This window comes from Ceratotherium simum, chromosome 22 (assembly GCF_057802395.1).
Source record: "Ceratotherium simum simum isolate JZ-2026a chromosome 22, ASM5780239v1, whole genome shotgun sequence".
Classification (NCBI taxonomy): domain Eukaryota; kingdom Metazoa; phylum Chordata; class Mammalia; order Perissodactyla; family Rhinocerotidae; genus Ceratotherium; species Ceratotherium simum.
Genome location: NC_141921.1, coordinates 21,023,025 through 21,037,727, shown reverse-complemented (window position 1 = coordinate 21,037,727; position 14,703 = coordinate 21,023,025). Strand labels below are relative to the sequence as shown.

The 14,703-nt window shown below is 43.3% G+C and overlaps 1 protein-coding gene across 6 annotated transcripts in view; it reads right to left on the bottom strand.

The window, feature by feature from the left end:
• The window catches only part of INPP5B (inositol polyphosphate-5-phosphatase B), a 48,705-nt gene that overhangs the window by 3,328 nt on the left and 30,674 nt on the right, over positions 1-14,703 (bottom strand). For all 6 annotated transcript variants that reach the window (XR_015555785.1, XM_087446250.1, XM_087446249.1 and 3 more), the window contains 10 exons: positions 14,477-14,591; positions 13,991-14,107; positions 13,152-13,339; positions 11,517-11,628; positions 9,283-9,392; positions 8,396-8,531; positions 6,563-6,673; positions 5,460-5,622; positions 4,381-4,616; positions 3,191-3,304 (listed from right to left, as the gene is read on the bottom strand). Coding sequence is in view for 5 of the 6 variants with exons in the window: in XM_087446250.1 (XP_087302376.1) it covers positions 3,191-3,304; positions 4,381-4,616; positions 5,460-5,622; positions 6,563-6,673; positions 8,396-8,531; positions 9,283-9,392; positions 11,517-11,628; positions 13,152-13,339; positions 13,991-14,107; positions 14,477-14,591 (1,402 nt within the window). In the remaining variant the exon portion in view is untranslated. The remainder of the gene's footprint in view (positions 1-3,190; positions 3,305-4,380; positions 4,617-5,459; positions 5,623-6,562; positions 6,674-8,395; positions 8,532-9,282; positions 9,393-11,516; positions 11,629-13,151; positions 13,340-13,990; positions 14,108-14,476; positions 14,592-14,703) is intronic.

Genomic DNA, 14,703 nt, shown 5'->3' with positions numbered 1-14,703 from the left:
AAAAGAAAAACCTGAAGAAAATATATCATAAGATGGAGAAACAGACCTCAGTGGTTTGTGAAATCAAGATTATGGCAATAAAGGTACTTCCATTAGACTTAGGATATTTTATATTCATTTGTTTTATAAAACGACTTAATGCCATACAACTATGTTAATAATAATATGATACGTATTGCTCAGGGGCTGGCACGGTGGCGCAGCAGTTAAGTGCACGCACTCTGCTTTGGCGGCCCAGGGTTCGCAGGTTCAGATCCCGGGCGCGCACCGATGCACCCCTTGTCAGGCCATGCTGTGGCAGCATCTCATATAAAGTAAAGGAAGATGGGCACGGATGTTAGCCCAGGGCCAGTCTTCCTCAGCAAAAAGAAGAGGATTGGCATCGGATGTTAGCTCAGGGCTGATCTTCCTCACAAAAGAAAATATATATATATATGTATTGCTCAAAAGTTTCACATGAAAGGAGCTCTATAGAGAAAGTAGACTAGCAGAGTATTTAAGAATGTGACTTGTAAAACATAGGAAAAAATCTCCTTGACATTGGTCTTGGCAATGATTTTGTGGATATGACACCTAACGCACAAGCAACAAAATAAGGGGCCGGCCTGGTGGCGCAAGCGGTTAAGTGCGCGCGCTCCGCTGCGGCGGCCCGGGGTTCGCTGGTTCGGATCCCGGGCGTGCACCAATGCACTGCTTGGCAAGCCATGCTGTGGCGGCGTCCCATATAAAGTGGAGGAAGATGGGCACAGATGTTAGCCCAGGGCCGTCTTCCTCAGCAAAAAAAGAGGAGGATTGGCGGATGTTAGCACAGGGCTGATCTCCTCACAAAAAAAAATAAATAAATAAAAAAATAAAAAATAAACAAGTGGGACTACATCAAACTAAAAAGCTTCTGCACAGCAAAAGAATCAATCAGCAAAATGGTAAGACAACCTATGGAATGGGAAAAAATATTTGCAAACCATATATCTGATAAGGGGTTAATATCCAAAATATATAAAGAACTCATACAATTCAATAGCAAAAAAAAAACACCACAAATAATCCAATTAAAAAATGGGCAAGGGCCGGCCCGTGGCTTAGCAGTTAAGTGCGCGCACTCCGCTACTGGCAGCCCAGGTTCGGATCCTGGGTGCACACCGATGCACCCCTTCTCTGGCCATGCTGAGGCCGTGTCCCACATACAGCAACTAGAAGGATGTGCAACTATGACATACAACTATCTACTGGGGCTTTGGGGGGAACAAAAAAAAAAGGAGGATTGGCAATAGATGTTAGCTCAGAGCCGGTCTTCCTCAGCAAAAAGAGGAGGATTAGCATGGATGTTAGCTCAGGGTTGATCTGCCTCACAAAAAAAAAAAAGAAAAGAAAAGAAAAAATGGGCAAAAGACCCAAATAGACATTTTTCCAAAGAAATTCAAGTGACCAACAGGTACATGAAAAGATGCTCAACATCACTAATCATTAGGGAAACGCAAATCAAAACCACAATGAGATATCACCTCTCACCTGTCAGAATGGCCATCATCAAAAAGACAAGAGATAACAAATGCTGGCAAGGATATGGAGAAAAAGGAACACTTGTGCACTGTTGGTGGGAATGTAAATTGGTGTAGCCACTATGGAAAACAGTACGGAGGTTCCTCAAAATATTGAAAATAGAACTACTATATGATCCAGCAATTCTACTTCTGGGAATATATCCAAAATATATTCCAAACGAAATGAAAACATTAACTCGAAAAGATATCTGCACCCCCACGTGCATAGTAGCATTATTTGCAATAGCCCAGACATGGAAACAACCAGAGTGTCCACCGACGGATGAATGGATAAAGAAGTTGTGGTAGATATATACAATGGACTATTATTCAGTCATAAAAATCAAGGAAATCCTGTCATTTGTGACATGGATGGACCTTGAGGGCATTATGCTAAGTGGAATAAGTCAAACAGAGAAAGACAAATACTGTATGATCTCACATATCCATGAAATCTAAAAAAACCAAAACACAAACTCATAGAAAAAGAGATCAGATTTTGGTTACCAGAGATGGAGGGTGCGGGGAGGTGGGAATTGGAGGAAGGTGGTCAAAAGGTACAAACTTCCAGTTATAAGATAAATAAGTCCTAGAAATGTAATGTACATGATGACTATAGTTAACACTGCTGTATGATATATGTGAAAGTTATTAAGAGAGTAGATTCTAGGGTTTATCACAAGGAAAAACAATTTTTTGTTTCTTTTTTTACTTTTTCTTTTTATTGTATCTATATGAGATGATGGATGCTAACAAACTTACTGTGGTAATCATTTCACAATATATGCAAGTCAAACCATTATGCTGTACACCTTAAACCTATACAGCGATGTATGTCAATTATATCTCAGCAAAAATGGGGAAAAAAATAAATAAAAAGCAGGGAAAAAAAAAAAAAAAAAAAAGAATGTGACTTCTATAGCCAGACTCTCTGAGTTCATTCAGACTCTCTGCCTGTTTATCAGCTTTGGGACCTTGACCAAATTCTTTAACCTTTCTGGGCATCTGTTTCCTCATGTGAGAGCTGTGGTGAGAACTAAATAAGGCAACGCTATAAAACCTTTAGAATAGTGTCTGGTACATTGTAACACTCAATAAATGAGAGGGAAAAAAACGGAAAAGAGAATATGGAAAGAATGTAAGTGGCGGTAGATATAGTTTGTATCAGTCTCCCTGGGACCTCTATAAATGAGTCGGTGAAACTGACTAATAACTCAATCCCAGAAAACTTGCCCAACTCACTCCAGAATTCCCCTGCCTCTGTCTGGCTTGTCAACAAGTGAGCCCCTCCCATTCCCAGAAGCTGGAGAGAATTCCCAAAAAGGAGAGCAGGCTGACATCCCGAGAAGTCTCCAGATGACTTTCTACCTGGGACCCCAGAGGCCAGGGGAGGGAACATGCTGTGCTGGGAAGGCCATTCTGTGCAAGGCTGCTTCCCCTGGGGGTAATCAAGTGCTGTATGTAACAGCAGGGTCTCTCAGGGGTGTGAAACATGAACCTATCTATCCCTCATTCACTCCCTGGGGGAAGAACAGCTTTCCACAGCTTCCTTAAGGTAAAAGCTTTGTAGGCCAGAAGTTCTCGGGGCTGATGCTCTTTCTCAGGGCAGCCTGGCCTCAGTCAGGTCTGACTACTTCACCACCACCTACCTGCTGGACAGCATTTCGGTACAGGTAGTCAACCATCATCCAGAGCTCTTTGGGGATTTCCATGGGGTTCTCTAACTGGCTCCCATCATCTTCAGTCCATAGTGGCCTCAGAGTCTAAAGAGAAATAAAAAGCCTGATAAGAAAGCCCACCAACAGAACTTCTGCCAGCTGGCTTCAGGAGAATGCATGATACAGGGACAGCAAATCCATAGAAGAAAGGAAGCATTTCAGTGCCCCTATGTAAACATTCCACAGGCAAAAATGAAATCAGGTGGCGCAATTAAGGTACAAAAGGAGATTTTTGAGAATTGGGAGTGGGTTATGGCAAGCAGTTTCAATGAATCGGGTGAAATATGCACCATCTTCTTAGAAAAAACATCCTGCCTACAGCACTTCACTGTCAGAACCAGAGACAGTGTGGTCTGGGGGAAAAAGAGCCCAGACATGGGAGTCCAAAAATCTGAGTGCAAGGTCCGGGCCCACTATTAATTCGCGATGTGACCTGGGACAAATCAGTCTCCCTATGGGGCCTCTGTTTTCATCTATATAATGGAGACGATAGAGTTCAGGAGTCCCTAAATAAAAAAACAACGCATTGGAGGGGGGGGAAAAAACATACATATTACCATAAATCTGCTCCAAACTAGTTCCCTTGTATTAGAATTGTCGCCATAGGAGCCTTTGAGATCTCAAAAAATTTAGTTTAGTATGATAAACCACCAAGTGATGACTAAAACAAAAAAAGGAAAAATATCATGGGCCAGGGAACCTTCATATCTTAGTATCCACAGCTGAGTTTCTCTAATATAGTATGTATGAAACACTGAAAAATACTTCCACAACATTTTGCAGCTCTTCCCAACAAGAGGTGGAGTCCTTCCCTGCCCTTGGAATCTAGGCTGGCTTCACAACTTGCCGCCATCTGATTGCAACCACACCAATGAGCTTGTGCAAGACCAGCAGAAGAGCCACACTGGAAACTCAGAGAGTCATGAGAAGCAACAACTCGTTTTAAACCACCAAAATTTCTGGGTAGTTTGTTACACAGCAATATATAACTGACAGAGTAAGCAAGTTCTAAGGAGGCTGAAGAATTCTCAGGTCCCTAGGAAGGTAAGCACAGGAATATCTTGTTTGACTGGCGCGGCTGCTACACAGTTCTAGATGTTTCCTTGTGGCACATGACTCACCAGCTCTCTAACAGTTTCAAGCGGCAGGTCCAAGATTGGCTCCTTCATGTAGCACAACGTATGAATGGGAGATCCGAAACAGCTGGGCACGTAGTTCCCAGACACAGACAAAAAATAATCCTTTCCCCTGTCCAAGTGCAAAACCAGAATGTCCTCAATTTTGTCTTCGTTCGAGTTGAGCTTTGTAGCGGTGGTCTTATTTACAAATAGCTCCAATTCAATCTCAATGGTAGAACCTGAAGAAAAATTTTAAAAGTAATGTTGGTTGGCGGGAGACCAAAAGGAAAAGGGGAAAGAAGATAGGAGGGAAGAGGGTCAGGCATAAACAGTTAGGGCAAGGAAATAAGAGCAATCAGCCAACCAACAAGTATTTATGTATGCGCTTGGCACTCAGGAGACACAGGAACAAGGAGTGTATGGTCCTATGGGAATATGAAAAAAAAAAAAAAAAACGTGAATAGGCAACTGCTATAAAATTCAAGTTCTAAGTAGCAGAGCTCGAGCTAGAAATTATTAATACAGTAAGAAGGCATGGATCAAAGAGCTTGCCCTGAGCTGGGTCAGATGAAGAAAACCTGATCTAGTAGAAAATATAAAGCAAGTATCAGCCTGTGCTTTGTCCACAAAATGGGCTTAATCCCTCTGCCTCACAGGACCACACAGAGTGTAAAGGAAAAGTCAGGGGCACGACACAGAGGGAACATTCCAGGGCCAGATATAACTTTTGGATTACCGCCCATTATTTTTCCCCACAAGAGCAGAGAGTTGGGAGTTGATGACAGTGAGGCAGACAGTGAAAATGCTTCCTTCAACAGCAGCAGCTGCTTCCCAGCAATCTTACGTTTTCTCTTTCTGTGAAATTACGGCACATATACATGACTGAGAACGCTTTTGAAACTGAACTCATGCTCCTTGCTATTTTATATTTTATTTGTGGATGGTTCATCCACAGGGCTTTTAAAAAGTTACAAGTAGACAACAAAACTCTCAGAAACAAAAAGTTTATTTTAGGAAAATGAGCAGACAGGATGAAGTGTCCCCCAAACCAGCAAGCAGGAACCTGGGAGGAGAGGCCGTACCTGGCAAGAGGAAGCCTCTGCTGGGGTTGGCGTTCAGCCACTGCTTACAGTAAGACTTCTCATCAGGCTTGTTGATGAATTCAAACCGACAGGGGACTTGTCCATTATGAATTGTAAAGGATTCTACTTGCAACTGCATGTACTTCACATTCTGAAAACAGAACTGGAAACAAGCCCAGGACCAGTCAGACCAGCGCCCTCTTCTCGGCAACCTGCCCAGCCACCCCAAATGAGCAATCCTTGCCCTTTCTGAAAAGAAAATGAAGGATCGCCTCTTTCAAATCATGTTTCTGCTTTAAGTATTTACCTGGGAGGCCACAGCTACCACTAATGACCAGTTGTCCGTGTTTAACCCAGAAATTCAAAAACCCAAGGAACTCATGTTTTATAAATAAATTTTCCAAAGGAATCCAAGTTTAAGTCTTCTATAACCAAAGACCATTTCCAAAACACAAATGGTCTTCACAAATTCCATCCCCAAACATCAAGACTAAGCTCATCCTTCCACATAGCGGGACATCTAGGGCATTAAAAATACCCTCACCATAAATTCCCATTTGATTGACTTCTTGGTATTGTCAATTCTGAATAATCTATGCTGTGGCTCTTCCATAAAAAATCTTTAGCCCTAACTTGACTTCTCCCACTGCCCATCGCTTTTCTATACTGCCTTCCCTTCCATCAACTCATACATACCCAGGAAATTAAGACTCAGTTTAATCTCAGTCAAAGCAAAGCATTGTTCCAAGACAAACCCATTGTAAGAATATATACCAGTCATACTAAAATCAAACACAACACATTTTGGATTGTCTACGCCATTATTTAGCTCATGGATGGCCCATATTTGGGTGAAATATATGAGCCACAAAAGGTTAAAGGCTTCTGGTTTAGAAGATCAGGAGATGAACATAATCTAAACCAATAACCCCTCTCTTCTCAGCTAGCATTATCAGCCTCACTTTATTTACAAGCAGCCTAACAAGAGACTAGAGTCCAGTAGGCGGATAGGTGTCTCCTGGAATTCTGAGCCCTAGCAGATGAGATTTAAGTTCTGTGAACAGAAGAGCCTGACGCCAAGATTCTTAACATGCCCTTCCTACCTCTCGCTTGGAGAGAGACACAGAAGGAATGTTGGCGTTTTCCATCTTATCCAGGGAGCGAACAATCTGCTCCAGAGTCTTCCGGTAAAGCTCTTCATTTCTGACCCTCACCTGGAAGGGAAACATCAGAGCCTGAGTGCCTTGGCTTCTGCCCATTTCCTCTTTTTCAGTCTTGCAGACATTCACAGCATTGGGAAATAGCAATTGACAGCAACACAGAAAGTGAAGACTAAACAAATTTAATTAATTAACGAAGAACCCAATTAACATTAGCACTACAAGGGTCCCCCAGAGGCAAAGCCTGTGGTAAGTGAGATGCTTCCTGATCAGCAGAAAGAAGACGTGGGAGTGAAGCCTGATTAGCAGTTCTGCCAGGTCTCAGGCCCAGGGCGGGAGATGCTCTACCTTGCTGGCTGCTGCCAACAGGCCTGCAGGTAGAAACTTCCCCAGGGCTTTGATTTGAAGCAGCATTTCTCAAGCTTTTTTAACCTGTGCTCCATCAGCCAAGGAGATTTTGTCAGGCTTTCTCTTCCGTATTTTGAATTATAAACACAATTTCTGTCATTTTCCAATAATAAAACTTTAATTATAACATTCACTAGGCTTTTTTCAAACTACCCACACCCTCATAGATTCTGATATGCCTCTACCTGCACCCTTGAGAACCAGTAATATAAGAAACACAGAAGTAACTGAAGAAGAGATACAAACAAACAATAAACAAATGAAGAGGTGTTCAACCTCACTAGCAGTCAGGGAAATGGAATCTAAAATAATGAAATATCATTGCATTGGCAGAAATTTAAAAGATTGATAACATTCAATATTAGCCAGGGTGTGGGAAAATAGGCTCATACATGGTTGGTAGAAGTGTAAAAAGGTAAGGACTGGTGGGAGAATAATTTAGCAGGATCTAATAAATTTAGAATACATTTTTCTTTGAACCACTAATTTCACCTCTAGGAATTTCATTCTATAGTAATACTCACACCGGTACACAAAGATATATGTGAAGGGTGGTCACTACAGCACTGCATATAATGGCAAAACTTTGGAACCAACTTAAATGACCATTGATATATACATTATGGTTCATCTATACTATGGAATATTTTGCAGCCTTTAAAAATAATGAGGCGGGAGCTCTACCTTTACTGACATGGAAAGATCTCCTAAGACACAGTCAGTGGGGAAAAAAAAGATGTTCTCAGAACAATATGCACAATATGATCTCTTTTACAAAAAAAGAAAAATATCCTCTATGCATAGAAATGCATTTGTAAATGCATAGAAAAAGGCCTGGAAACATACAGTACAAAAAGCAAAGGCGAACTTCCATGTATGTAGAAATAGATAATAGAAATATACCAAAACAATTTTTTTTTTTTTGTGAGGAAGATCAGCCCTGAGCTAGCATCCATGCTAATCCTCCTCTTTTTGCTGAGGAAGACCGGCTCTGAGCTAACATCTATTGCCAATCCTCCTCTTTTTTTTTCTTCCCCAAAGCCCCTGTAGATAGTTGTACGTCATAGCTGCACATCCTTCTAGTTGCTGTACGTGGGACGTGGCCTCAGCATGGCCGGACAAGCGGTGCGTCGGTGCGTGCCCGGGATCTGAACCCGGGCCACCAGTAGCAGAGCGCACGCACTTAACCGCTAAGCCACCGGGCCGGCCCCAAAAACAATTTTGAATTAAATTGAAATTAAAACAATTTTTAAAAGGAGCTTCCTCATAATCAAGGCAGTAGGAGGAGATCAGAAAGAGAAAGTGGTCTTGTTGTGAGAACCAGTTCCCTACAGAAATGACTACAACAGGCACCAGCTGCCCACCTACCCCAATGTCAAACACTGAGCTGACAGGCTTGTGGTCACTGGTCTTCAAGGCCATGTGGCTCTGGTAAGTCAGCTGAGTGATGTTCTTCCCTTTCCAGAGGATCCGGTCACACCAGGCAGGAGCACGACACTTCTCACTGAAATGCAAAGTCCATACTGGGGGCTCTCACAGGCATAGCAGCACCCACTGCCTGGCTAGCACCGTGGCTAAGCTGGGAATGACAGGGCAGAGCCTTCGAGCCCACGCGGCCCAGTGATCTGAGAGGGCAGGAGCGACCAGGGCCCACCAAGGGATACCATGTGTCCCCTGGGTATCATCCAAATCAACTGTGAAAGCTCGGAGCCAAAGCACTATTCAGAAGGACTCTCTGCACTTTACTCTCCCACAGGGATCAGGTGAGAGTCAGAAAGGCAATCTGAGAGTAAGCTCGATGGTCCTCAAAAGGTGGTGGTTAAAACAGGCTTTGAATTCCTGCTGCCTGGGTTCAAATCCTGGCTCTACACTTGCCTCCTTGGGAGGCTCTTTAATTTTTCTATGCCTCGGTTCCCTGGCATACCGTAAGCACTAATAAAAAATATGAACTACTATGTAATGACCAAGTACAAGCTAAGTTAGTTGGAATCATCTTATCACCCTAAGCATAGCTGAAACGTAAATCAGCCTCAAGAACTATTACAGAACAAAGGCTAAGGCAGTCAAAAAGAAAACATGTAGGAAGGCAGGCTGCTTCTTGAGCAGACACAGAGAGAAAACGTTTGACCAGAGTGCAAAATATGGGGAGGAAGACACAGGAAACCTATCTTCTTCTTTAGGTCCATGAGGGCAAGTGTTTCCTTAAATTTCTGGGTTTCCATTTGCTCAATCCCCTGAAGCAACCTCTGACCTACCTGGTATCCCAGTCGTCAGAGCCAGCATCATACTTATAGGTAGGCTGGAACGTCAGCTCACCCTCTGTGAAGCCTTCAAAGACAGCCTTTGCAGCCACCTGAGTTTTCAGCTATACAAAAGGATGAAAAAAAAAATCTCAGAATAAAAAAAAGTCAAACCTTGAACTAGCAGAGGAAAGGAAATAAATCTGGAATCTGAACCCTAACCCAAAGGGAAAGGCCCATGAGAAAGCTATTCTGCAAGATCTTACTTAACTAACTCCCAGGAAGAAGAGCAAGCTGACCATTCCTTCAGCTACTGTACTGTTTTTAAGGCTCTTTTAGAAGAGTGTACCTGCATCCAAGGGGCCTGAGTACCATCCTACTGAGATGTCCCTAAGAGGCTTAGGTGCCAACAGACATAGACTTTTTCCCTTCTAGGTATCAAACACTTCATCTGTGTAGTACAGGTTGTTCCAGTTACACAGAGAGAGAACACTGCATAAAAAGATACAGCCCAAAAAGCAAAGGGGAACTTCCATGTATGCAGAAATGTAAAGTAGAAGTATACCAAAACAATTATGAATCAAATTTAAATTAAAACAATTTTTAAAAGGAGTTTGGCAAATTAGTTACATGAACTGGGGGAGGCTCTGTGCCTTGGTTTCCCCATCTGTAAATTTTGGATTTAATAGAATATGCCTCAGAGGATTGTTGGCAAGATGAACTGTCAACTTAGAACAGTGCCTGACACATTATGATAACAGCTAGCCTTCTTCCTACTGCACTGATTCTAGGAGCTCCTTCCAGATCACACTCTCAGTGAGAGATAAAAACCACAGGTGTTCCTGCCTGCTCCCTGGAGCACAAAGCTTGGCACTGCGGGACTGGTGAAGAACTGTCAACTCTAACGTTGGAGATAGGGTCAGCTATCCAGGGGACAACAGTTGCCAAATTCCCCAAAATATGAATTCCTAAAAAAACTACTAAGGAAAAATAAACATTTATACAACAGGAAATAACAAAAATTCAGGTATTAATGTAAGATAATTCTTCAATATGGGTATACATAGATTTTAGAACCACCTGGAAAGCAGAGAACACACAAAAGGGGACTATCACTTAAGGAAAGAGCAGAAAAGAGGGCAAGAGGAGATGGGCATTAAACTACCAGGGCAATTAGAACGCCTCAGTCCAGAACACAGAGGCAGTGAACAGGTAGTTACAGAATAGCCTGGGTTGGGCTGGCCCCGTGGCTTAGCGGTTAAGTGCACACGCTCCGCTGCTGGCGGCCCGAGGTTCAGACCCTGGGCGCGCACCGACGCATCGCTTCTCCGCCCATGCTGAGGCCGCGTCCCACATACAGCAACTAGAAGGATGTACAGGTATGACATACAACTATCTACTGGGGCTTTGGGGAAAAAAATAAAAAAGAATAGCCTGGGTTAATGTTGAAATCAGAAGTAAAAGAGAATAAAAGTAATTTACCAAGGAAAAGAGCTGGAGAGAAAAGTGAGTGAATACAGAGATTCTTCAATAAAGAAAGACATAAAGTTTAGATTTTTTTTCTTCAATTGTTCTGCACTGGTGGAAAAACGTAACAGAAAGATTTAGACTAACGACAATAGGAAGGATATTAAAAGGGAGATACAGGCTAAAAAGAAAAAGAACTTGAACTTCTGAACAATTCTGACCACTTGGATAGTTGCGAAATCTACTGAAAAGGAGTAACCTGAAGAAAGTCAGAGAAACAGATTTCTCTCGTCCTGTAAACGGCTCATGCTCTGAGAAAGAAATGCTAACCCAAACAACAGTGGAGAAGAGCAGGTTACAGAACTGATTCCTGTCAGCAGTGAAGAAAGCCACTCATGGAAAAGAGTTGTCATTTACACTGGACAAGTCTGGTGAGGAGGAAGAGGAAGGAGCTGGAGAGGCTCATTCAGAAAAATTAGTAAATTATGTTAAATACATCAATACATTGAGTGAATGGATGAATGAATGAGCACAGGAGAGAGAGAGACAAAACACTCTTGCTCCCAAGGGAGACAGGCACCTCAAGGGACGAGCCAATGGGAAGACAGCTATGGACGAGGGAAATACAGATGAAAGGAAGAAATGACTGGAAACCTCCAGCCAAACCTCAGGGAAACTTCCCAAGCTGAGGAAGAAGAGGTTGCGAGTTGGGAAGCCAGGCTTTTCTGTGCCTCACAGTGAGGTGACAGCTGCCTGAAGAGGGCACAGGTGGCCATCTGTACCTGATCATATGCATACAGGGTTTGAAAGGCCTTCTCTTCGATGAGCTTTTTCACTTTTTCCACATCCAGCTCTTCTATCCTGTAGTTGAGGTCCCCCAGCCACAAGATTACACTGTGAGGACAGAGCACAAAGGTCACAGGGTTTAGGAGGGACTCTACCATTCTATCCAGTGTGCTTCTGACAGAAGGCCCCTGAGGCTCAGCCTCTTGGGAGTTGGGTGGGGAAGTGACTCAGCAGTTCAGGAAACCTTTTTCTCTTGCCATCCCATTTAAAACCATGTCTAACGTGCTGCTTACTCAATTATCTTGGTCCAAGTTCATTATAAACAGTCTTGAGTTCTCCTTGACTATTTTATTCTTGTATGGTTGAAAAGATAGTCTAATAAGATCTAAAATCAAGATAATAAATTACCTCACTCCTGGGAAGAGGCAAAAAAGACCAAGTATTGAGAGTCATGTCAATCACTCAGGGACCCCAAACCAGATGATGCCCCGATGTCGCCTCTGCCTCCAGGCACACTCCAGTCCACGAAATACACTCTCAGCCTTTGTTTCTAGAGCTGAGTTCCTCTGAAACAAAGCTCGACCTTTACAGCGGAGTCTGGGTTTAACCACCACTGTGTCACCATTTGGCTCTTTTTGCAGAGTGTGGCAGGTGTTTTATTACACCTGCTGCTTTGGGAAACAGATAACTGAATGCTCCCAGATGACACTGCACACCCCATAAGTGCCAATACTGCTCTATCCGAAACCAACAAGCAGGTCATTAGAGAATCTGCACAGCCGTATACACACACCAAAAGAAATGCATCCACGAGCTAAAAGCAGACAAACTGACATGCAAGCTGCAACCTCACACACTAGGATGCTGCAGTTCAGCAGAATGGAAGACACACTCCCTGCTGGGCTCCCTGGCGAAGGAAAGCCATTCTGTCAGCTTCCAGAACACCTGTGAGCTCAAGACAGTTCCACCACTGCAGCGGCAGGATGAGAGGCTTGACCCTGTGTCCTCCCTGGAGGATGCCATGGCCCCAGGGGCTTCTTCCTCTTTATAAAAGAAGTGGCACAAGCTTCAAGTGTTACTGTAAATCTGAAATTCTAATATGCCTTGAATTTAGACATATAGAAAGTCTTAGAGACAAACGAAATAAAGAGAATAGACAAAAATTAGCACAAGATGCTCCAAGCAGCTGCAACTATAGCTTTGCAAAGTTGAATCAAGAGGTATAAAAGACTACATGACGGCAGACAAATGTGGTCCAACTCTCAATTACATAAGCTTCTGGAAAGGACAGACATATAAAATCCTAAACCATACTTCTAAAACCTGGGTGTGAGATCTCGCTCTTTGGTTGCTTTCCTCATGATGATGTATCAAGGCAGACCCATAATAAAATAAATCTTATACATTTTCCAGGGACAAATGATGTTTGAGAAAGATTCTAGAGGTCTGCCAGATGGTAAGTAAGGACACTAAACATTTCCGAGGGACATAATCCACGTGGAACTGAGAGCTGCTGGAGGTCCCACTCCAGCCGTGGGAAGCCTCCCCTAGTCACCTCCCTAACAAAATAGAGACCTACAACTTTGCCCATCAGGCGTGGTGAACTGCATGGGGTGGAAGCCCAGACTCACTCGTGCTTGCTGATGGTCAGAGGGGGAAGGCCTGGGTCAACCTGATAAAACTGCATTCGAGAACAAATGTCTTTATAGTCCTGGTTCCTCCTCTCATACTCTTCCGTGTGGGCTGCCAAGTGAGAATTCACAACGCAGATGCTGGTATTGTGGAACTGGAACCTGATCGCCACTCCTCCTTTGTTACCCTATGAAAAGGAGCCCAGAAAAATCCATTTCACATCTTAACTGTGTTAGTCATTTAAACCTGCACGCTTTCCAAATGTTTTCCCTTAAATAGTCTTCATAATCACCCTGTGAGGTCAGCAAAGTAGCATATTGTCTGTATTTCACAGGTAAGAAAACAAACCCAAGAAGGCAGAATGACTGGCCAGTCAGTGGCAAAGCTGAGTCCACTTTTCACTAAATCACAGGCAAACCACATGCTCACCCTTCTCCACGGGAAGCTAAGCTCTTGCAGCAGAACCTAGAAGCAGGACTCTAATAGTCTCGGGAAGAAGAGGAAACTGCAAACCTATTATCAGCATTCTTTCTTTTCCTTGGTGACCCAATAGTTTCTGCAACATATTTCATGGATTAAACGGGAGGACCAACTAGAGGCTCTGGAGTAGAGTGAACACAGGGGTATGATTTGTCAGTTGGGCAAATCAGCTGCAATTCACCAAAATACGATTTCTAAATGGCCTGTTCAATCAGCCCTGCTTAAGGGTACCATTCATCTTGTAATACCAGCACCCTCAAACTGGGATGCGTGCAGTCACAGTATCATGAGAAGCGGGGTCAAACCTGCTTAAGGATCAAGGCCCTCAGTGTCCCAAACACACCAACCAAGAACTCACCATCCTGCCCATGATTCCTGTCCCCACGCTCTCAGCTTCCACTTCTGAGATGTGCTCTGCGTGTTCCTGTCTGACATATAATAGCAGCATAATCCCAACTAGTCGGATGAGCTTTATCTGGAAAACAGAGCCCAATGTTCAAGCCATGGCATTAAACAGAAGTTGAAAACAGGAATAAATATCCCAAAGGAAAAGTGGTTCGAAGCTGGCTGAGAGTACAACTGTATCTCCTTCTCTACCTTACTAGGACACGAGGTAATCACTTGTTCCACTCACTGAGCATGCTACGTGATAACCAAACAGCCCTACAAGTGCAAGACCTGCAGCTTTCCCACCCAGAGGTGCCTCTTCTGGAGGATCTGGAACTGAAAATCGCAGGACCATTAGGACTGGCCTATGATAAAGGTCACAGAAACAGTGAAAAATTGCCTTAGAATTTCCCTGCATGGCAACATAAAATTAAAAGGTCCCTGACTCTTCTCTTACCTTTGCATACTTGGCATCTGGATGAAGACAATCTGATACAGCTTTGAACCACTCTTCCTCCTTTGGTGTATCTTGGAAGAAAAAGGCTTCCTTACTCAGATCAAGCTCCTGGAACCTATCAGGAGAAGCAACCAGTTAGCGAGTAGGGAAAGGTAACATGCAAGATGACATGTTCTCAGATTGGTTTAGGTACATAAATCCTAGCTTTCTAGCTAAACTGCAGGACT